General features: G+C 40.9%; 2 protein-coding genes across 3 annotated transcripts; one reads left to right on the forward strand and one right to left on the reverse strand.

Annotated features, from left to right (window-relative positions):
- Positions 1-812: 812 nt before the first annotated feature.
- Positions 813-8,414, reverse strand: LOC310786424 (E3 ubiquitin-protein ligase TRIM39-like). Its single transcript, XM_083647632.1, has 2 exons — positions 8,357-8,414; positions 813-2,900 (listed from the first exon to the last, which is right to left on the reverse strand). Exon 2 carries the CDS (start codon positions 2,891-2,893, stop codon positions 1,511-1,513), a length of 1,383 nt encoding a protein of 460 aa, XP_083503758.1. The 5' UTR covers positions 2,894-2,900; positions 8,357-8,414; the 3' UTR covers positions 813-1,510.
- A 939-nt stretch (positions 8,415-9,353) lies between these two features.
- LOC310787034 (AP-1 complex subunit sigma-2) lies at positions 9,354-24,303 on the forward strand. 2 transcript variants are annotated; one of them, XM_083648367.1, is made up of 5 exons: positions 9,354-9,394; positions 9,948-10,126; positions 11,568-11,676; positions 12,409-12,546; positions 22,760-24,303. In XM_083648367.1, exons 2-5 carry the CDS (start codon positions 9,948-9,950, stop codon positions 22,805-22,807), a joined length of 474 nt encoding a protein of 157 aa, XP_083504493.1. In that variant the 5' UTR covers positions 9,354-9,394; the 3' UTR covers positions 22,808-24,303. The 2 variants fall into 2 exon arrangements, with proteins under 2 accessions (XP_083504493.1, XP_083504494.1); XM_083648368.1 differs by lacking the exon at positions 22,760-24,303 and adding an exon at positions 20,088-21,661.
- The last annotated feature ends 155 nt before the right edge of the window (positions 24,304-24,458 follow it).

Genomic DNA, 24,458 nt, shown 5'->3' on the forward strand with positions numbered 1-24,458 from the left:
CCAGGTTTTAAGAAATCTTACAATGGAACCACAGTGGGGGCAGAAGCTCTTTACTCCACGGTTGTTTTCTTTCTGAGACTAAGTGCCATGAAAGTAGCCTGGCAGAACTTTTTAATGTTGCACTTTGAAGAGACTGTGTGGCATAGCAATACTGCTATTAAGCTAAATTCCTCTTCACCTTGTGTTCATTGTCTGCAGTGTGACACATGACTCCAAACCTGACCGTTGTATCGTATCGTGCAATGTGCATCTTTGAGGACTGTGCACTCTAGCCTACTTGACACCGTACACTTCTTTGTTTGGATTATTGTTTTGCTGAAGGAGCACAGTGTATTATATTAATACTGATGTGTGACTATTTGTTTGGTAATATTTATAAGAGATGTTTATCAACTGTCCAAATGAAATCAAGTATTAAGTTTGTGCTTTTATTACAGACACAAATTAGTAGCATAGTCAGTGTTGATCAGCTTTTTTCTCCAACAGAGCATTTACACAAGAACTTAAACCCACAGACGAATGCTTAACTATTTTAGAATATTCATGTTTAAATATGTAACAGTAAATCTCAAATAAAACAAACTTTGATTTGATTCAACTCTTTACCTGTAATATATTTTTTAAGCTGATTCAAAGAAAGTGTGAAAGAATGTCCAACACACGTCAGAGATGAACAAACATCAAAATTACAACCCAAAGGCAGTACAGGCTCTTGAACATTTGGTTGTAGTTTCCTCATTTCCATTTTTTTCCCCTTAGACATTCCATAAAATGCTTATGAGTTTTAGTTGGTCAAACCAAGTGATTCAGCTATCTTTAGAATCAGGAGACCAAATTTAAGAGAAAAAAGTGGATTACAACCCCCCCCCCCCCCAAATGAAATGTGGTCTCTCCTGATCCTAGATGACTGAATCGCTTGGTTTGACCAACTAAAACTATTTTTACTTTAGCTCTCTATAGTCAAAGAACAGGAATGCAGTATGTATTCGAAAACCATGACAAGCAAAGAACTAAGTGCTGCCCCCTAGAGCTCAGGAGAAGTAACTGTGCATCAAGATGACAAACATTGCTGGGATTATCCCGATAAAATAAAACAATCTGTGTAGGAAGCATTCTCTAATGGATTATAACTACTTTGTTGAGTCTTCAAGCAAGTATACAAGTCTTACAAAAACTACCGAAAATATAATTTATATAAAGGAGGAGCACCAACAGTTCACAGTGCAAAGCTGGACACATGGTCAGCTGCCATCCTAATTGCTGACTGCAACATTTCAACTCTTATGCCTGGAGGACCTCGCATAAGCATTTCTGTTACATTTCAAAAGTGTTTTCCTAGTTTCCTATCACATTTCTCTTTACTTTTGGCTGTTTGTTTTTCTTTTTTCTTTACTGCATTCTATTGCTTTTTGTTGCTGTTAAAGACCCCGACTTCCCCACAGGGATCAAAAAAGTGCATTATTTTTCTATCTTTTATTCACATTACCCCCTCCTCATCACCCTCATCTTCTTAATGATTAACAGTTACAGAGACCTTCACTGGTAAAATCCTCAGTTCCAATATAGTCCCAATGAATGGAAACATCTTGTCAGTGAAAGTGTGTGTGAAGGTGTGTATGTGTGTGTTAGTATCAGGATCAGAGAATGATAGCTTTCCTCTGTCCCAGTCCAGATGCACTCTGACCTTCTGGAGCTTCTTCTTCACTGGGATAACAGTGTCTGGATCTGATGGGGAGCATGCTTTGTATTGATCATTGTAGAACCTTATTTCCCATAATCCAGACAGTGGTAATTCCTTCCTCTGGACAGACTCTTCTGCCACACCCAGTCCCCAGTATATAGTGTCTCCAACCTCAACATCCCAGCTGTGAGTTCCTGAATTAAACCCCTCAGAGCCCAGGACAGAACAGAAGCAGTGGGCAAACCTCTCTGGATTGTCAGGAAGCTTCTTTGTCTGACCACGTCTCACACTGGTCAGATCTTCAGACAGGATGAGGTATTGATAGGCAGTGTTGGGGTCCAGAATCACAGGAGTGTAGGAGACCATCTCCTTCATCTTGTCCCATACTGTGAAGCTCAGGTTGCCCAGGTGTTTGGCCTCATCCATCAGAGCCCCTGAGACCAGCTGTGGATCATCCAGCAGGGGGCGCTGGACTCTTTCCACTGTAGCTTTGTAGTTCTGCAGGAAGGAGACATCTTCAGCTCTCAGCTGCTCCTCTATGGCTGAAAGAGCTGCTATCTCTCTGGTCAGACCCTCAATCTTCTCGGTCATCGTCTGACTCTTCTGCTCCTCTTCCTCCTTCAGTGCAGAGATTCTGGCCACTTCTTCATCTTGGAGAAACTGGTGAAGCTTCTTAATCTCCTCCTTAATCCGAGTCTCTATGCAACGAGCCTGGACCTTAATGTGTTCTGCTGTTTGAACACAGTTTCCTTTAACTTCATTTAACAGCTTCAGTTTCTTCTGTAAAGGCTTCAGTGATTTCTGGAGTTGCTCCTTGAGATCCAGTGCAGCTTCAAAGATGGGGCTGAATCTGTGGTCCTTGTGTCTTTTTGAATCCCAACAGACGAGACACACTAGCTGTTGATGGTCCAGACAGAAGAGCGTGAATTTCTCAGAGTGCAGACTGCAGAGAGACTCTGACTCTGCTGAAGCTCTCTGTTCTCTCTCCAGTAAGAAAGCCTCACACAGGTTCTTCAACACCAAGTTATGAGGAGGTTCTCTCTGTGAAGATATAGCCTTGCAAACTGGACACTGATTAATTCCTCTTGTTCTCCACCATTGCTGCACACAGGCTTCACAGAAGCTGTGGCTGCATAACAGGAGGACAGGATCTTTAAATATGTCATGGCAGATAGGACAGGAGAGACTCTTCTCTGACATGGAACAAGCCATTTTCTCTCTGAGTGAAGCGAAAAACAGACAGGAGAAACAGGTCAAACAGTCAGAAAATTCAGGGAAAGTTGTTTTCACATTCGGCTCATTTCCACCGCATGGTATTGCATAGTGTAGTATCAACTCATCTCTACTTGAAGTAGTGTCTGCTTCCACTGCAAGTAGTACCCACCCAATCTGCCCCTGCCAACAACTGGTCATCATAGCAACGCCACAGCGCTGCATGAAACTGCCGAGCTGCCCATAAAAGTTTTATACCAAAAAGAGGATAAAGTCAACATTTTTATTTTTTTTCTGTCCGATTGAAATGTTATGTCTCTCCTGATTCTAAATAGGGCTGCTAACGATTTTCATTATCGATTCATCTGTCTATTTTCTCGATTGATTACGGTACTTGTTTGATCTATAAAATGTCAGAAAATGCTGAAAAAATGTCGATCACCTCGCGAGATCAAAAGAGATTCTCTCGACGTAATCCATCTTGTCATGCACAGGCAGTTAAGATGATTGGCCGAACCATGCCGGCTCAACGAATCAGCGGCAGCCTTAAGGCTGAATTATGCTCACCCTGCCGTGAAGGGCGCGGGGGTGGAGCGAGGGGCGGGCGCGTCAAATTACGTAAATTTGTTGGGCGTGGTCATTCGCTAGCTCCAACGGCCGCTCGCGTTGTGCCTGATTTTTTTTCTAACAGCGCGAGCTTCTCTCCAAACATGTCCGCTTTCGAGCCACTGAACCCTGAACTATGAGCTGTGTTTTCGCCACATTTCTTGACCCATGTAGTAGGCTATAAACTTAGATTTGCAACTGTTCGTTTTTAGTAATTTCACCAAGTAAATGTGTTGTGTTGAGAGCATTATTGAGAGAGATTAAAAGCAGCACAGAGTAGACTATCAGGGCTGAGAAGTAAAAACGGCTTTCAGTAAAAACAAGTTTGGTGATTCATTCATGTGCTGATGTGCGGTCGTTTGAGAGTGAAAGCGCACTCAGTACTGCACAGCGTTTCATTGCGACTTTTCACGGGCTGTTCTCACCATTGTACAATACATGCTGATCACTTTCTGAGTATAATGGCATCACCCCCAGCGCGAGGTCTGACGGAGACTCACGGAGACTCGCGGGGCCCCACCCCCACGGAGCTTTGCTCGAGTATAAGAGCACCTATAGACCAATTATACGCCTACGTCACAATGACAACAAAGCAAGCTGCGCGCGCATCGTGTAGGCAGAAAGCCGTCAGCCCAGCATTCACAGACAGTGAAAAAGCCCCGCTGTCAGGACTGCTCTATGCCCATCTGCAACACACAGTTATATTTTAGTTTTAAAATGCAGTTCTCGGCTTACTACCACAGCTTATCGCCTAGTGATAAGCAATGTTATGCATCGAAATTAACGTTGTTTAATGGGATATGTCTTACAGACCCATACGCACTGGCGCTGTCAATTGGCCAAGCCTAGTCATACATATCGTGCATTCCTTTATAACTGGGGATAGCGTAGATAATTATTCTGTAACTTGCAAAGATATATTGTTATGTTGATAATGCACACAACTCAATAATGACATTATGTAACGTTACTTGGTCGTTAACTAACCGAGCGATGTGGCTGAGCAGCCTACAGTTTCAGGCAGCTTACCTGATTATGAAATGAGCACTACAAAGTCGGGCATTTTTAATGATGTCCTCGTTCCAATCAGTTCAACTCAATAATGACATTATTTAACGTTACTTGGTTGTTAACTAACCGAGCGATGTGGCTGTTACTAGCAGCCTACTACAGTTTACCTGATATGAAATGAGCGAGCACTGCAAAGTCGGGCATTTTTAACGATTTCCTCTTTCGGCTTGCAACCAAAGACACCTACGGTTAGCATTAAAAAGCAAGGACTAAAGTTTTACCGAATCCCGTCAACTCATACTGCTTTTAATGCAGTAGGTGTAGGTGTCTTTGGTTGCAAGCCGAAAGAGGAAATCGTTAAGAATGCCCGACTTTGCAGTGCTCGCTCATTTCATATCAGGTAAACTGTAGTAGGCTGCTAGTAACAGCCACATCGCTCGGTTAGTTAACAACTAGGGATGGGCATCGAATTTCGAATTTTCGAATAATCGTTGTTATTATCAAGGTCGACTTTTATTATTGAAATTCGAAATTCGAAAAAAAAAAAAAAAAAAAAAAAATTTTTTTTTGAGTGAAATGTTGCATTGTCTCCCCTGATTCTAAGTACCGGTATAGTCAAATCGCTATAAGCATTTTAAGCAAGGTTTATGGAAAAATGAATGGCGGATGAAATCCCATGAAGAGGGAGAGGGGGTGACTTTGGCACCCCTTTGGCACTCAGACCTGAGCCTACTAAATATTTAATGAACCACAACCACTCATGATTGTCAAAACTGTTTTTTATTTTCGAAAATGTCAATGTAAAAAAAATTAAAAATGTAAAAAAAAAATTTTTTTTTTTTTTTTTACATTTTTTTATTTATTTTCGAAATTCGAATTAAATTCGAATTTGGCCAGCGAATTTCGAATAGTGTTTTTGCTAGAAATGCCCATCCCTATTAACAACCAAGTAACGTTAAATAATGTCATTATTGAGTTGAACTGATTGGAACGAGGACATCAATAAAAATGCCCGACTTTGTAGTGCTCTTCATAATCAGGTAAGCTGCCTGAAGCTGTAGGCTGCTCAGCCACATCGCTCGGTTGGTTAACGACCAAGTAACGTTACATAATGTCATTATTGAGTTGTGTGCATTATCAACATAACAATATATCTTTGCAAGTTACAGAATAATTATCTACGCTATCCCCAGTTATAAAGGAATGCACGATATGTATGACTAGGCTTGGCCAATTGACAGCGCCAGTGCGTATGGGTCTGTAAGACATATCCCATTAAACAATAGGGCTGTGGCGATTCACTTATCTCCCGATTCGATACTATCACGATTCTTGGGTGCCGATTCGATTTATATTGCGATTCTTAAGTATTGCGATTCTACGATTATTGCGATTCGATATTACGATTTATTGCGATTTTTGTTTATTTTTTTCTTTTCTTTTTTCAGTTTGTTTGCTTTTTTACACTAGATTAGAACATGGGAAAAGTTGAATCATGCACTAGAGACTGTATATTATATATCATGAGTAGGGCTGGGCGATATAGTTAAAAACAGGGGCGGACTGGGATCATAATTCAGGCCGGGCATTAGATACCAAGCAGGCCAGGCCGATATGGGCCAACGCGCGTGAAATTTGGGCCGTTTGAAGCCAGATTTGGGCCGTTTGAAGTCCAATTTTACAATGAGATGCACCCACTTTAACCCTGAAGTGTAATTATTACTTCAGACTAACTAATAAAGTAATAAAACCACTAGTAAACCAGTAGGCGGCGGCTGGCCTGCTGTTCAGTGAGTGGCCTGACTGCAAGCACCCAAAAAAAAAAAAAAAAAAAAAAAATTAATTTGCGATTATCGATTCTGGAATAAAAGATCGATCCAAAAAATCGTGACATTAAAAATCGCGATACTTAGGTGAATCGATTTTTTCCCCCACCCCTATTAAACAACGTTAATTTCGATGCATAACATTGCTTATCACTAGGCGATAAGCTGTGGTAGTAAGCCGAGAACTGCATTTTAAAACTAAAATATAACTGTGTGTTGCAGATGGGCATAGAGCAGTCCTGACAGCGGGGCTTTTTCACTGTCTGTGAATGCTGGGCTGACGGCTTTTTGCCTACACGATGCGCGCGCAGCTCAATGTTGACAAGCTGTATAAGGGGCCTATAGGCTCGTCTGGGCAAGTAGTGGGTACATGGTCTTTGTAGTTCTTTTCACTCGTCAACATGGCTGCCGCCGCGGAAGTGACAGGCAGTCTGAACGAAATTGAATGTAACGTTCCCAATTCTATGTATTAAATTCTAAAAAAACGACCCTCAACATTTGGGAAGGCTAAGCCACACAACTAGTTCGCTATAATCTAATGTCATGCTTCAAAGGCGACTTTACGACGATGAGGACGGTGAGGACTCAATCAATGAATACCATGGAGATCAGGCACCTTCCTCCGGTCGCAAACGTGACGTCAGAAGCATGGCGATCTGATTGGTTGAAGTTAACACGCACCAGCGGTGATAGACAGATGGGTCATCCAATCACCTGCCAAATAGCTTGGAAAAAGTGCCCCGCCTCTGTCAGCGGGTCGGGTTACTGCATTCCCAGATCGACTGGTTTAGTGAAATGCAATGTGGAGCTAAACCGTCAATCTGGCAGCGTCAGGTTAACCAAAAGCATCCCCATCGTTCAAATGAATTGGTGGGCGTGTCCTATACCTTCTAATGCATCCATGTCCCCACCTCACTGGAGCATATTGCAGAGATGGGCACTTGAGAATTGGTGACTAACTTCCAAGTCCAATTAAGTCTCAAGTTATTTATGTTTTTGTCAAGTTGCAAGTCATCCAAACAGGGACTTGAGTCTACTCTAGACTCGAGACTTGACTTGAGACTTCAAATTCCCATGACCATATTTTAATGAAATCAAGTATTATGTAACTTCAACTCAACAAAAAAGTCCGCAAACAGTATACCCACTTATTTTTTAGTCGGCATTGAGTATACCCACTTCTAAATCCCCTCTATAGCCTAGTGAAGGCATATGGCCATCTATTTTTGTTAAATATTGCTTTAGCTAAATAATTTGCAGTGGAGCCCATCATATGTGAGAGTGAATAGTAATTTAAAAAGTCTCCTATAGACAGTCACAGCCATCAGTCCTGTAACTTCTGAATACATGCACTGATCTGTTTGACAGAGCCAAAAGGAGGCTCAGGCAGGAGGCAGACCAGCAGAGTTCAGCTGACTCAATGTGTACAAATTAATAAAGCTAAAATGAGTGGAGCCTATTCCTGGTTTTGCTAAAGATGTTTATGCCATAAAAGTGATGCCCATCTCCTGGCATCCTTGTGATAAGGAGCTATGTCAGAGCCATGTGGGCTGAAATGACCAACAGCCCTCCAGGTTAGGCCATGATCTTTACTCCCTGAAGTCAAGCAAGTCAAGTGACAATACTACTGGCCATTTTTTGTGTAAAGTAGCTAAATATGCAATAGTATCGTGTAACGCTAGTTATGCATTTAATTAGCCTTTTGGTCGTTGCAGCTGCTAAGTTCGTCAGACTGCCAGACACGTTGAGCAGGTAACATAACATTTAACAGAAGGGTGATGCCATTATGTGCATTTACACATCGAAGTGACTACAGTTTTATAAGCTAACGCTAATCATGCGAATGTTTGTGTGCGCGCGCCTGCATGGCCAAATTATGAGCAACAGCCACCGTGGGAGCGTCTGGCCGAGTTGACGTAACATGATTAAAATACATCTTGTGTTACATAGTCATACATACATGTCATGTGTTACAATTAGCTGCATTAGTTTAAATCCTTAATTCATTTGAAACTCATACCTGTGTAACTTTTTTCTGGGGGAGAGGACAGACTAGCCACAAAACGTCAACCATTTTTCTCAAAGAGGGAAGAACAAGGAAGAGCAGCGTGATGACGTTTCACGTTGCGTCACAGATTTCCGTCAACACAATACATCAGCGCCCTCTGGAGGCAGTGGCACCCAGCTGTTACTTTAGAAAAGAAAGTGTCAGCCAGTTCCCAAACTTGTCGAAAATCCCTCAATAGATACTACAGATTAAACCACCTGACCCTGCCCAATTTGATTGAGGTTCAGGAAAGTTTGGCTCATCATGCATGGGCATCGATTTAGGATGCAGAAAATAGAATGAAGTTCAGTGTCAAAATATGAACAAAGGTTTATTTCATATCAATCATACAATTGCAATTCATTGAGGATGGGGAACAAACACACATGGACTGCTTAGTCTGAAAGACAAACACAGGATTAGGAAAAACACAGTAAATCAAATTAGCCCATGTAACGAAAGAAAGATAAACAAAGTTCCCCATTTGAACTAAAATGGACATGAGTAAGAACATAGATAAAGAGAGTAAGGTAAAACATGTTACCAGTACTCCTGCTCCATGCAAAGGTGGATAAAGTGAGAGGGAGTGCAGGTTCATATAAGGAGTGAGGAGGGGAACCCAGGTGAACTTAATGAGCCAAGCAACAATTAGTGAGGAGTAAAGCTGAGGAAAGAAGTGAGGCAAAGGAAGTGAACTCAGTGAGGAGAGGAAGTGGAAAACTAAGAGGGAAATAGGAATCTTTGGAACACTCTTTCATTTTTTTAACGAAGTGTGCTGCTTTTGACAGTTTTACTACTGTAGCTGATGTAGCTACCTCAAGTGCTCAGCCTCAGTTTTGCTTGATGTATACAACCGCCAATCACACGGGAACAACGACACGCACTAGCCAATGAGCAACCTTGTATGTGTTTCATTGGCCAATCAGAAGATTAAAGTCAACTGACTGTGTTTGTCGGGGTGGTGTTGGGTGCTTAATTCTTCAGAGGGAGAATACAGTCTTGTTATTCAAGGTAAGTACTTTCGAGTACGTATTTTTTTGTATTACATTTAAATTACGATGTACAGTCACGCTCGTCTCATGTCGTATCCAACCCGACCTTTTTGGCTGACCGGTCTAATGCATATAACAGCTGAATAACGGTGTTACTTCCGTTGTGTTGACAGACAGGCGAGGTGATGATGATGGTTTCACAACTATCCTTCCTTGAACTGGCTTTGATGGCTGTCATCTTGTTCTCGTTGTTGTATGATCGTGAAATTTAAACACGCGGAACATGTTGCCCAAGTGAAACGCCGACAACACCTGCGGCCGGTTTGTCCTAAACATGCGTTCTAACTTTGGCTGTGCCTGTTACACATGGCAGCAGCAGTGTATAACGTTTACACAAATAAATTATCGAGACAAGATCACTGACTCTCATTGCCTACATGTGGGTAATAAATCAGATGCCATTATACGTTATAGATATGTTATTTTGTCAATGTCTTTTTCTGTAGCTGCCTGTATCTTGATTCCTTATCTGTCCATCCCGTCTAACCACCCCCCCCCCCCCCCTCCCCCAGATGCAGTTCATGCTTCTATTCAGCCGGCAAGGCAAGCTCAGGCTTCAGAAATGGTACGTGCCCTTGTCTGACAAGGAGAAAAAGAAGATCACCCGAGAGCTGGTGCAGACAATCCTGGCTCGAAAGCCCAAAATGTGCAGCTTTTTAGAATGGAGGGACCTCAAGGTTGTATACAAGAGGTCAGTAGAATCTGCACTATCTTATGTAGGCTACAAAATGCTTGCTGACTCACTGAATGCACACTGAATATATTTTCCACACTTCCCTGGCCAATTCATAGACCTATCATTCATGCAAGGTGTGGCTCAGTTGCAAAATCAAGTTAGGGGGTGATAAAAGAGTTGAAGGCATCAATGTACTCCCACTACAACAACAGGCACTGTTGCCGTGCCAACGGATGGGTAGGCAGGATACTGGTGACCCAAACCGGGACAGCTAAGCGGCACAGCATCTCCATTACACAACTAGACTGAACCCACAGACAGTGTTTGCCTAGACTCCTGGGGCCGCAACTGGCCCCTGTTGAATATTTTGAAGGAAACACTTTTCCCATATTTTTGTGGCAATAATTGATCTCTCCTGCTTCAATTTGTTTAGCAGCAGCATCTCAGTGGACTCCATATTATTCTTTTATTTATTTAATGTTCAGGCAAACAATCAAGCCTGTGTAACAAGAAGCATGAAGTGGGTGTCCTCCTGAGATGGTGTAGTGGTGACCTGCCTCTACATCTATATGTGCTTCAAGTGACAGGGTCTCTCCTTTAGTCATTTCTCTCTCCTACTCTGTGTAACTAAATGTCTGAATACAGACAGAATATGATCTGGAAGTGGTAGGGCTGGGCGATATGACTTCAAATCAAAATCATGATTTCAAACTTTTACCTCGATTACAATTAATGAACGATGCTCTGACAAAGACTGTACTGTAGTGTTTGTTGGCCCTGTGTTTTCGCTTGTGTCATCCTCCATGCCGACAGCTTCGCTTTGAGTAAACGCCTGAACGTTAGTTGGACAGGCGAGGCACGTGATGTGTATGCCACAAAGAAGTGAACACACATTTCTGCCTGAGCCTCGCTACACTTTGCATTCAGTCACACACAGAAGACAAGGCGGCCGTAACAGAAGACAAGGCGGCCGTAACAGAATGAAACAGAAAAAAGAAAGACTTTTGTTTCATTATTTTCGGCTTGTCCTCCTCCAACCTGCTGTGCCCTGCCCTCATGGCCCCCTGGCTTCTGCAGAATCAGCTGACTGACTACATTACCAGCCAATCAGCACTTGCTTAAAGAGTGCCTCGGGGATTATCAGGGATAAGGAACCATGGCAGAATGAGGCTGAACTGATACAGTGCTCTGCACCCGGCCTCTAGCGCTTAAATGAATAGCCGGCATGCTGTAAACAGCAATACTGTACCTCATGACAGAGAAGCACTCTCTCAGCACTTTTAAAATGAGCTGGACTTCACTATATTACTTGGAACTCTCATCTTAGTGGGGGAAAATGCATGAAGTCAGCTCTTCTTGCTTTGTTATATTGACTTTACAGTTTTCACAGTAACATGTTTGCACTAGTAGTTGTGATTTGAAAGCTGAAGTTGTCTGGTTTGTCATTCTGTTGCAGATATGCCAGCCTGTATTTCTGCTGTGCCATAGAGGACCAGGATAACGAGCTGATCACGCTGGAGATCATCCACAGATATGTGGAGCTGCTGGATAAATACTTTGGCAGTGTATGTTTCTGCTTTCTCCTTACCCTTCTTACTCTTTTATATGTTGTGTATCTAGGCCAGGGATGGGCAACTGGTGGCCCACAGGCCGCATGCGGCCCCCGACCTAACTCAGTGTGGCCCCTGGGTCAATTTCTTTTCTTTTTAATTTTTTTTACAAGGTGGACGTTTTTGGTTAGGTTAGACCATCCAAATCTGTATTTTTATTTTACTGTACATCCCAGAACATGGCGCTAATGGCATTAGCATTGTCCATCCACATACTGTTTAACGTTAGCATTTGAGCTAACGCTATTGTAACAAACTATATCCAGGATGCACATTGCACATGCAACATTACTAATCTGATTAATATGACATATTTGGGTAATGTACCCCCTCAAATTGCTGTAGCAGGCTGTTAAAGCTAGAGCAAATGTTCTGGTGTCATCTGGAAGATTCCTACTAAATTTGAATATGAAAAATATAAATGTTGGTATAATAAACTTTGATTACCAGTCCTTTTCATCAAATTAGTAGCTATAATTGGGAGTGATGGTGTTACAGTAGGCTACTGGTGGAAGTGCACGTCACTATCTGGCGGGCCCTCTGGTAGCGAGGACATTTTTTGTCGCCCTCTCTATCATCAAAATTGGCTATCCCTGATCTAGGGTAATGATGTGTTTGCCACCCATTGAGCTGAGACATGAGCTAGTATTCTGTCATAACAAGTGTTGTTTCTTTTCTGCTAAACAGGTTTGTGAGTTGGATATTATTTTCAACTTTGAGAAGGCCTACTTCATTTTGGATGAATTCCTGCTGGGCGGGGAAGCTCAAGAAACATCCAAAAAGAACGTACTGAAGGCCATTGAGCAGGCCGACCTGCTACAGGAGGTAAGGCACCTAGCTAAATCAAACTGGGAATGACAGTTTTAATGCTAATGGTTTTGCATTTTTATTCCATCTCTCTCTCCCTTTACACTCGTCACTCGCCCTCCCTCTCTCCAAATTCTTCAGTATAAATGTGTAGACATTTCTGATTCTTCAGTTGAAGGTCAGATTAAATGGAGAAAATTTTGCCTGGGACAGAGGTATAAAGAGTATTGAACTATTACACTTATAAAGTACTGCTTCTTCAGTAACATTTTACTCAAGTCAGAGTAAGAGTACTTATCACTGAGTAAGAGAAATACTCAAGTATTGTTACTTTAAAGCCAAATTCTTGAAGAGTTTGTGCACGATCCAAACGCTTCTCCCCTCAGAAATGACTGATTTACCTGATTTGGCATGGTCCTCACAAGCAGTTTTAGTCTGTCACAAGGTTTATTTAGTAATGTCCCCCAATTTGTATTTTATTTTTTAAGCTTACACAGCAACAGTGTGGGTTATGGTATGCAGACAGCAGACCCACTATAATGTTACTATAAAATGAACTCAATCAGAGTAGGTGTAACTAGTTCCACTACACACCTCTGGTTAGAGAGTCTTGATATGAGTGAACCCATCTTTTAAATAACTACTTTATTAATAGTTTGGGATTACTAGTGCATCTGGTGTGTGCTTTTGTTTTTACACATTTTCTCGCACTCGTCATGGTTGGATGCCTTCTGAACGTTCCAGTGTCTTTAATTTCATGATGTGAGCAGCATGGGTGTAGTTCTCTGTTGATTGCTCTAGCTTTACATTGGGCAAAAGTTCTGTTTTCATGTTCTTTCTGTTGGTTTTGTAGCCCTTTGCTCTCTATCCATTTAGTTTGCCTGATCTTGATCCTGATTTCAGCTTACATATTTCTCTCCATGCCTGTGTATTCTTTACTCTTGTGATTCACAGAATATAGACTTTCAGATGCGCCTGTTTGCAGGTACAGTTGGTGGAAAGCCAAATAGCCCCTTGCTGTAGTATTAGATTAGTAGCCTTAGAAGTGGACTCACCGGCACAATGCTAAAGCCAGTAGAAACAACATATCAGCAACAGAAATATCTTCAGTGGCATGAACATACCATCGATATTGAAGTTGCTGGTGTGTTTTTCTCCCCCATAATGACTTCAACCCTCATATCTCTAATAATACATTAAATCGTGTAGTAGATATAATCTTAGACACTAACTAATAACCTGCCTTTAATTAGCAGCATGTCTAACATAAATATTTTATGGCACAAGCAAGAATAATAATCAGTGGTCTTGAACATATTATTTCCTCCTTAATTTGCATCCTTTGAGCCATTCATAAGGGCCTAAACTATTTGGCAATGCAAAAAAAATCTATGCTCAGAATCAAACCCTTTCAGTGCTGGCCATATGAGTACAGTATGTATTGAGATAATATTATATATCAAGTAGACTTATGAGGAGGCCATGAAAAGCCACAGTAGTTAGCTGGTCAGGGTTAATCCTCCATGGCAGATGCCTGAAACCCTAGGGAATCTTAAAAGAATATCACTGAATTGAACTGAAATGTTCCAAGTATTTTATTACTTCTACAATTAAGTCTGTATTAATGAGTTTCACTGTATGTCTCTTATAGCCAGACACAAGAGAGAGGTTTGTTCTTCCATCTGATTTGTGTTGCCACAAGCATGTACAGCAGTGGTACTCAACCTTCCCCTACCCAGGAGCCAGATTGACAAAAAATACATACATTATTAAATTATTTATTTAAGAGCCACAATCCAAAAATGTCCCTTTCCTCCCTGAAACCAGTTGGTCTATTCTGTTGACAATGTTGTTGTTTAGTTTTTAGTTTTTTAGTTATAGTTTTAGTTATTTTTTTAAGTAGGACTTAAAAGAGCAACAACCACCCGTAAAGGTAGCCTGGTAAACCAGCCGGTCACGTGAACTCACATTTCATTTCGTTCTGCGGGACCTTCTGGCCTCAAGCCCTGGGGGGGCTTTAGCAGAAACTACAAAGCGGACGAGCCAATCAGCGACCCGCCTCGTAGTTGACATCGTAGCCGGCCAATCAGGAACGCCACTAGCAAAACAATAATGGCCGCCTCCTTGCCTGTCTGCCTTGAGGAGTAATGTCAACATTTGTCGAGTTTAAACAGTCATAAATTGCAGTTATTGCAGAAATAGACTCAAAAACAACAATTAAACAAGTACAGGAGTATGCAACAGCGGAGTTTCTCGGCAGAAAATGTGTTTTTGCTGTTCTCCTGAGTGGATTTGGGTTTGACTGGATCCAACGCTGATTGGCTGAAGGAGTTGTCTGTCAAGGCAAGTACTGTACATCCGCCCAACTTCCGCCCACTGCAAAGACTGTTGTGAAGGCTTCAGGCCAGACGGGAACGAAGAACTAAATGAAATGTGAGTTCACGTGACCGGCTGGTTTACCAGACTACCATACAGGAGCCGCATGCAGCTCTAGAGCCTTGGGTTGAGTATCACTGATGTACAGTATAACTCCATAGATAATTATTTAGGAAGTGGGGAAAATGTGGGTGCTAGTGTGTGATTGGGTTATGGATTATAGATTGATAGCACAAATATCAAATAAACACATTAATTGTGTGAGTCAAACAAAGTCGTTCACCCTTTCATTGTCAAGAGAAACTTCAGTGTGATATCACACATTAGACTCTTAGTTCTCGCTCGGGCATATTGGCATTGAAAAAGTAGTTCAAGTGCCCAATGAATGAGTGAACCTTGCGAGGCAATAAGAATAGCATAATATGCAGATTGTTAAGCTGAGTGCTGCTCCACTTGAAGTATCCATACATCCTTTACATTCCTTCAGGATTTGGTTAATGGTTGTAGTAAGGGGAGACAGACTTGCAACCCAGAAACAAGGCCTCATTGTCTGCATTGAGACCACACAAACAGTCCTGGCCTAGATGAGCATTCCACAGAGGGAGCATAATTACAGTAGCAAAAGCACGGTGTCTCTGCACTGTCACAGAGTCTGAGCGTAGGCGTCGTATTCAGCAGCACACACTGACATATTGATCACACCACCACAAGCTGTGAACAGCCAGCTGTAGTGCCAGAGCAATTCTCTCTCACTTCAAGGTGAACTTGCTGTTGCTATTCTTACACTTACACTTACAAAATCAGGCCACTTACAGACACTTACAGAATTGTCTCGGTAAATTAATGGGTACATTTGGAATATTAAATATGGATGTATCAAAATATGCATAGGTCCTTCAGCAGTAGTGTGGTCTAGCACAGGGGTTCCCAAACTTCTTCATCTTGGGACCCAAAAGATACATTATTTTGTGTCTCCCTGGGACCCAAACTCACAAAAAAACATACGGTAATGAGTTGCCATGACGACCAGTTGGCGACCCGCGACCCAAATTGGGTCCCGACCCATAGTTTGGGAAACACTGGTCTAACCCTAAACCCTAACCCAGGTTGATGGGTTCGGCTGGCTTCGTTTGCTCAACATTTAGTCAATTAGGGACCCAAAAAGCCACTCCTACTGAGTTGGAAGTAAAATCAGGCCACTGCTGAAAGCCTTAGCATCCAGTAGAGATGCTAATGTGAACTGTACATGAAAATCCACCCTGGCTAAAACACATCAACACTTCAAAAGCAGCTATTGGCAATGTAGGCTACCTGTGCATTTCTGTGCCATTTTGTTGTTTTTATAAGTGGACAAATGTGTCTTCACATCGATATTTCCAGCAGCTACAAGTTGATAGAAAAAAAAAAACTAAAATGTAAATGTCAGGTGTTGGTGTCAGCCCCAATCAATAAACATTATGTCCATGTCCAGCAACACAATCTAACCACATTTTGAAAAGAGGGATTTGGTGCTCGACAGTAGAGGACAAAGGCTATAGAACAAAGCTATTTTACCTGGGCACAGATAAACAAAAATAATCAACAATAAGAGTTTTGGCTTGAATCATGATCATGATTTGTCATGAAATTACTTAGCCATGCCTGTAAATATGGACAGAAACATATAAGGAAAAGCATGAGGGCACCAAAGTTAAAAAAATGTGCAAGCTTTGGACAACCCACTTTGGAAATTGTCCCCGCGTTTCTAGATGGGAATACAAAGTAAGCTAAAATATGTAGTGAACTGTGCAGTAAAGGTGTGTAGCATAAGGAAATGATCAGAATATGGCCCAAAACCATTAGCAATGTGGAATTTGCTGCCCAGTCAAGATTACAACCCCCAGAGATAATTTAAGAAGCCCATTGATTTACATTCAAGTAGGAGCAACAGGTACTCTGTACTGTACATAATGTACTGTACTGTGATCCCAGCATGCTTATATAAAGTACTTGGTTACTGTATGCTTTATAAAGTGCACTGTTAACTCATTTCTGGCTTCATTTCCATGTGCCACAAGATTATGAATGACAATTCCACATTTACCTCTAGGTCCTAGAGTGAGAGAGGGGTCTCTGATCAGCTCAATTCTGTATTTATAGAGCCAGAGTGAAGACTGGGGAAGTTTGCCAAATGAGGAGATCTTGTAAAGGGCCTACAGGCCATGCCTCCATCTGGGCATTTGGTAAATACTGGACTGGTCAGTCAGTCAGCATGGGTTTCCACTGCGTGCCGTGTTCATTTAACTGCATGTTCTTCTGTCAGTATGTCTGTCTCATAATACGGAGTGGAAAATGGATGACAATAACATCAGGGTCATAACCAGACATGAGCCCAAACTGGATTGTTTAGGCCATGTCGGAATATACTCAATTTCACAAACAGGCAGCATAAACAATCTTTTCAATTTGGTTGCAGTTTTAACTTTGCAGAACTATTTAAACATTTTAGTAATTATAAATTCATCCTGTTTCATGCATAAAGATAAAACAGGCATGAAACAGAATTCTTACACTGAAATGTAATTCTAAGGCCACGGATACAGTATTTTTGAAACAATTCATACCTATTCTCACAGATATGTGAAAGAGCTATGCTGCCTGTGTGAAGACTAGCCTTTTTAAATTACACTATTTTACTAACAGCATTGAAACAAATTGTTTAGATTAATGATGTAAGTTTTGTATTGTGGAGAAGGATTTCTGAGCAACAGGGTTACTGATGTAAAGTGCATGGTGTAATTATTTGACTTAAAATGCAATTCTTTTCTATTCTAAGATTACCCAGATCTGAAGGCAGTGGTAACTAATGAAATATTGTTTTTCTTTTCAAAATTTCAGTGAGCATTACGTGTGACGTGTGAAAGTGTTTTGTTTTGTTTTTGTTCTCAATTTGAAATTACATTCCTTGAGCTCTGTACTGTAGGTCATCATTACACAGAGCAGCACAAAGCCATCTCCCCTCACCTTTCAAACCTGGGCCATCACACAGTGATTTGTGCACTAAATTAAAATAAGTGTTTGATTGTTGAAATAATCTCTTGCTGTGCAGAGATTAAATTTAATTAAATCATTCTCTATGAATGATGCAGTACCCTTCTGGGCCAATCCCTTGCAAATATGTCACCTTGTTTTGACCTGTAATTGTAGCTCCCCTGTTATCAGGGTAATTTTGTAATCGGGCCAATCAATGAAAACGGCAGAATGTAGTAGTGAGATGGGTAATTTCCCCTGGTTGCCTCAAAGTCAATCAAATAAACAGGCCCATCCATAGTCATATGGGGGAAACAAAATACATGTAACACAAAGTGCATGCGAGTGAGCAGATACAAAGGAATTGCAGGGTGAAAATAACACGGGTTGAGTTGGTTGAGAGGGTGCATTCGGATTTAGTCCTTTGGGCTTTAAGGTATTAATAGTGCATGGTGCAATGTTTACGTGGAAGACATACCACAGGGGATTTGGATGAAACAATTTTAATTAGCCTTTAATTAAACTTTTCTTGGGAGCTGGTCATTATTTTAGTGCAAGAAAACAGATATTCTCTTGTAGTCATGGTGCCTCAGAAGATTTTCAGCTCAGTTCAACTCTTCTTCCAGACAAGGCCTTTTTTATTGTGGTGGTGCACGCTTATCTCCAGGTCTCTCTGAGCTCATACTGTGTGTAGGTAGGTGCTGTGGGCAGAGGAGAGATTTTCAGTTGACCAGTGGTCAGGTCTCTCTGAGCTCATACTGTGTGTAGGTGCTGTGCGCTGAGGAGAGATTTTCAGTTGACCAGTGGTGCATCATTCTGTTCATTTTTGTCCTTAAAATAAAATGTTTGCCTCGCAGGTGTGCTGGTCCCAAATATGGCCTCTGAATCCTCTGGTCTTTTCCAGAATTAGAGCCACTGAGGTGAATACTCTGTCTGTGGATTTAGGCCTGCTGTACCACTAGAGCCCACTAGTCAGAACTAGTCACACTGTACCACTAGAGCCCACTAGTCAGAACTAGTCACACTGTACCACTAGAGCCCACTAAACTAGTCACACTGTACCACTAGAACCCACTAGTCAGAACTAGTCACACTGTACCACTAGAGCCCACTAAACTAGTCACACTGTACCACTAGAGCCCACTAGTCAGAACTAGTCACACTGTACCACTAGAGCCCACTAAACTAGTCACACTGTACCACTAGAGCCCACTAGTCAGAACTAGTCACACTGTACCACTAGAGCCCACTAAACTAGTCACACTGTACCACTAGAGCCCACTAGTCAGAACTAGTCACACTGTACCACTAGAGCCCACTAAACTAGTCACACTGTACCACTAGAGCCCACTAGTCAGAACTAGTCACACTGTACCACTAGAGCCCACTAGTCAGAACTAGTCACACTGACTGTACCACTAGAGCCCACTAGTCAGAACTAGTCACACTGTACCACTAGAGCCCACTAGTCAGAACTAGTCACACTGACTGTACCACTAGAGCCCACTAGTCAGAACTAGTCACACTGTACCACTAGAGCCCACTAGTCAGAACTAGTCACACTGTACCACTAGATCCCACTAGTCAGAACTAGTCACACTGTACGACTAGAGCCCACTAGTCAGAACTAGTCAAACTGACTGTTCCACTAGAGCCCACTAGTCAGAACTAGTCACACTGACTGTACCACTAGAGCCTGCTAGTCAGAACTAGTCACAGTCTTTTTTCACATCTCAGTCCCTACTCATCATGACACTGTATTGTTTGCCATTCGTTCCCGGTCTCTTGTCAACAGTAACCATTCTTCTACAGCTGACACTAGATGCTTGTATTGAAAACAAAGCCTGTCCTAGTCTGTCTGTCTCTGTATCCCTTTTATGTGTAACATTTCATTGACATTGTCCAGACTACCAAATGTTCCATATGACTTCAATTCAGGTTGAATCCCAACGCAGCTGTTTGGATTAGCGATACTTTTGACTGTATGCCCACAGTTAAGATATATTAAAGGCCACCGTATAAAGTGCGGAAACAGAGGTCAGAGTAGTTTGTCTGCGTCACAGTGCTACAGTATGTGTCTCCTGCATGTCCTGTGAATGAAGTAGCTGAGTGAGGTGGCTGTTGTGACTTAACGCTGTAGTGTTTTCTAAGCTGTGTGCGTTTCTCTCCCCCAGCCCCGTCATGACTACTTTAACGTGCCTGTGTACTGATTGGCTGCCATCGCTGCTGCTGCTGCTGCTATCCACCCTGCATGCTGAGCGCCTCAGTGCCTGCCACGTTTCTCTCTGCCCTCTAAGCACCTGCATCACAGTCTCAGCTTAGGGGTCTAACAATACGCGCATATATCTGACACCCATGATACCAAATTGGCAGTAAATTGAAAAACTAAACAACATTGCCCATGATGAACAAGTTGGATTTCTTCTTTAACATATATAGTGAAAGGGACACCAAGATGTGATTTGTATTGTGTCATGATATATTTGGTGGCGTCGTATTGTTACATGCCTATCACTGGTTCACTTCACTGTTGCTCCCAACTTTCCCAACTGAACACCTCTATTTATTGTCTCACTATAAAGCAGCGGTTTTCTATCATGTGCCATTGTCAGCCAAGCTTCTCCAGGTTTTTATTCCAATCAAAGACTACAGCATCAGCTGATTTCACTGATTAGTGAAAACCTACATACTGTTGGGTCACGATCGGGTCACGATAGCATGTGATTGAAAACCACTGGGTTAAAGTTTAGGCCAAAGCTAGACCGTTCATAGTATACTATATCCATTAATGTCGAACTGAATTGTATTAAGGTGAAAGTATTTTGCTATGATGCGTGTTCCCAAAAATCCATATTTCTTATTCTGTTCATCTGACCTATTGCCACTCAAAGTATGTGGGAACAGTGCCCCCTTTTGCACAGGTGGTAGTGCAGGTGCAGGATGTGTATGTGACTGTTAAAGATGAAACATTACATTACGTAGTTTCAGTTTAAAAACATTTAAAAAAGTAACAAATGTGTGTGTTAGTAACACACTTCAGATCAAAAGCTATGATCATCTAAATCTCATTTTGATTTTACTTAAACCGATTCCAGGCTGATGACTTTCATATTTGATTGATTATTATGGCCAAGAGGTGTTCATTCCATTCAGTTTTATATTTTATATTTTGCTTGGTTCCCTCACTGGTCTTGGAATTGTTTTTCTTTTACCAAATTCACATTAACTCAGCCATAGGAGGGGAGTGAATGCAATACATGTTGATAGAGGAAACGTCTTCCCTCCCTTGTCATGTCTCTTGTGGATTTCCATCATATGTATGTCAATTTCTTGTTCAACCGTCCTTACTATTACTTTAAGGAGTTTGTGGTATCACTATGAAAATCCAAACCAATCATTGTTCAAGCCATATCACAGGCTTAAAGACTTATACGTTATTATTTTTAACACATTTTAATAAGTGGAGTTATTTTTAAATTATTGATAGACCCTGATGATTTCCTTTTAACTATGTAGAGAAAAGACCATTTTCAAGTAAGTGGTATTTGTGAGATTAATGTTAAAGTAATATATACAGTAGGGTCACTATTTGCACTGATTAATTAAGAGGTACGGCTCCCTTTGTTAGTTGAAATCGGTAGCCTTGCAATTTATTTAGCTATAGCAAATACACACTGAGTGAGCACTTACAATGTTTTATATGGTATGTAATTGTTCAAGTGTGTCTGACTAATAATAAAATATTGCATTAATAGGTCTACATGATGATAAATTGAAGTATGTTATCAATTGATTTCTGTCAAAGTACATAGGTAATCAATAAATTGTTTAAATTAATTGACAATTAAGTACACAAAGTGTCCCTATGTTTGTGGTGTTTTCCCCCTACATGTGATGCCTTTGAAGTTCAGGCTGACTTTTAGTACCGTACTTTCCAGACATACAATCTACTGACTGACATATTTTTGTACCTGTTTTCTCTAAAGTCAGATGAATTTGTCAGAAGTGTATGGAAAACCAATCCAATACTCATCTCCATTTGCTTTGCAAATTAAGTTGTTTAACCTACATAATAAGTGACAAGGGATTCAATAAGTATTTACCGGGCAGTATTCCTGTAGTTCTCCCCAAGAGTGGAAGTCTGTTAATTGGTGAATAATGTCTATCCCTTGTTTTAAGATCTGGGTTGAGAAATAAGCACATTTTGCCCTGGAAATGAACTGAAAGTTAAGTAACACCATGTAGAAGTTGCTTGTTTTCACCTCTTTTCACTCTGCTCTGATGTAACTCCTGTCTTTACTTTGTGCTGAACCTTGTTTTAGGATGCCAAAGTAAGTGCTTCTCTTTCTTTCTTGTTTTCAAGATAAAAAAAGATTCAACATAAAGCAAAAAAACTAAGAGGCTGTGCTTTTAACACCCGATGTCTTTCAGTATATTTACAGTATGTTTACATTATCACCCATAACCATTAGTTCAATGAAAATCAAAACAATTTTACACCAAATAATTAGTTGATAGCATTTAGCTCAATGTGATCTAGACCTACAATCAAGAGCTCATCTGTCTAAATTTTATATTTTTCATTTCAATTTCCAATAACAATATAATATTGCTCTGCCTAGGGTTAACTAATAGATTAGCTGCGTAAAGCTGGCAGACTCATGGGTTGACTCATCTTTGTGGAACTGCTCTGCTGCATGGTTGAAGGTGCGGGTGATGTTACAGTAGTAGTTTAAAGGTAGTGTGTGACTGCGCAGTGAACAGAGAGTTACTGAGAGCCAGTGTGTTGCTGACTGAACAATGAAGGCCCTTTCCTCACAAGCTGTACTTCCTCTCCCCTCCACAGGAGGCAGAGACCCCACGCAGCGTACTGGAGGAAATTGGACTGACATAAACATGTGGTCTTCATCATCTGTTTGCCACATCTGTGTTCCAGAACTCTGCCATTCTTTTCTACTTTTCTCTGAAACACACAATGTAGCACTTTTGGTTATTTCCCAATGAGCTATTTGTCTGTAGTTCAGTTTGGTCTTTAACATATCCCCACCAAGCGCAAGATGATGTCAGCCGTTAGCTGAGATATTGTATTTACTGAGCTGCTTGCTTTTTGATTTGCTTTTCAAATGTGGTCTGACCAAAACTAAATCGCAAGCAAGCAATGCAGGCAGAGGCTTTACTGCAAAGGGACGTCAAACAAAAGTATTACAAAACCAAAGACTATGTTTCATCTTGCCTTCGTTTCTTTAACATTGCACTGAGCACTGAAGATTAACTTAAAGATGGGCCGTAGTTTTTAAGCACAACATATTTGACAATTGAAATTTACCCACTGCAATTTGTAATGCACCACTGGAATCTGCAGTGAAACGACGGTGGACGAAGTAACTTGAAAGCAGTATTATGGTCTTATTTCATAGAGTATTCCTTCAGTTTACAGGGGCATGTTCAGGCTGGGATCACACTTATTGTACATTGAATGCCTTACTCTCTGATGGAAGTTAATTCATTTGAGACGAGAGAATATGTCACTGGTACATCGTGCAGTTTCTGTGGTGAAAACACGTTGTTAAATTAAAGTTACAGTGGCAATTTATGTTGGGATCCTTGTGTAGAACTCTGCACATAGTTTACATTAATGTATTAGGAACATCAGAATTTAGAGATGGGTAAAAGCAGGGACATATAGTTTTCCTTCTTCAATTTGTCTATTTATTTAGTAACAAATTTGTGCTAATCAGGTGGGTGATTCCATCATCACCCCCAGGTAGTCACATTGCTGCAATTATTTGATCAAATTACTTGAAATTCTTGTTGCAAATGACAATTTAAGACTGAGTCACTTTTGCGACAGGTTGTAATATTACAACACAATCTAGTATTTTATACTGTTGCTCTAACCAAAATTGCTGGCCATTCAATATGAATAGCCTTACAAAGAAGCATTGGCTTATAGCCACATATAACATTTGTGAAGTACTGGCTTATTTCTTAATAATGTGACTGCAAAGAACAGTGGCATAAAGAATATTTCTTCATTAAAAAGTTGAACTACAAGTGGTAGTTCCAGCTTCTCTGGCATTCTATGTGTATGTTATGTTCATCATCTTGCACAGTATGTGCATTTTATAAGGAGAATGGGATTGTTTTTTCTCTATACAACGGACATTTTTTTTTTTTCATTTTGTAATTCTGTATATCATGATTGAGCTACATTTTGAAATAACCTCTTCCTATGAACACTTTTGTATAACTTCAAAGAAACATTTCATGTATGATTTATTCTGTACGATACCTATCAGAAGAGTGATGTTAGGAGCTCTGCTATTCTATATGAAATAAACAGCCCATGAGCATTGCAAGCACTGTATAACATTACTTACAGAGGATGTTTTGTTCAGTTTATTGTTCTAATGCCCTGAGATGTTTCCATGCAACAAAATAAAAATAATTAGAAAGACAAATTGGTATGTTTTCCTGCCATGTTCAGCACTAAAGAGTAAGCCAACCCAGTGGGAAGTTGTCCTTTGTACTCTGCTGCTAATCTT

The sequence above is a fragment of the Poromitra crassiceps genome (assembly GCF_964638095.1).
Source record: "Poromitra crassiceps genome assembly, chromosome: 12".
Classification (NCBI taxonomy): Eukaryota; Metazoa; Chordata; class Actinopteri; order Beryciformes; family Melamphaidae; genus Poromitra; species Poromitra crassiceps.

Coding starts and splice junctions, on each gene's coding strand:
- LOC310786424 (XM_083647632.1), bottom strand. CDS start 2,893: ATGGCTTGTTCCATGTCAGAGAAGAGTCTCTCCTGTCCTATCTGCCAT.
- LOC310787034 (XM_083648367.1), top strand. CDS start 9,948: ATGCAGTTCATGCTTCTATTCAGCCGGCAAGGCAAGCTCAGGCTTCAG. Junction 10,127..11,567: donor CTCAAGGTTGTATACAAGAG/GTCAGTAGAATC, acceptor ATTCTGTTGCAG/ATATGCCAGCCTGTATTTCT. Junction 11,677..12,408: donor TGGATAAATACTTTGGCAGT/GTATGTTTCTGC, acceptor TCTGCTAAACAG/GTTTGTGAGTTGGATATTAT.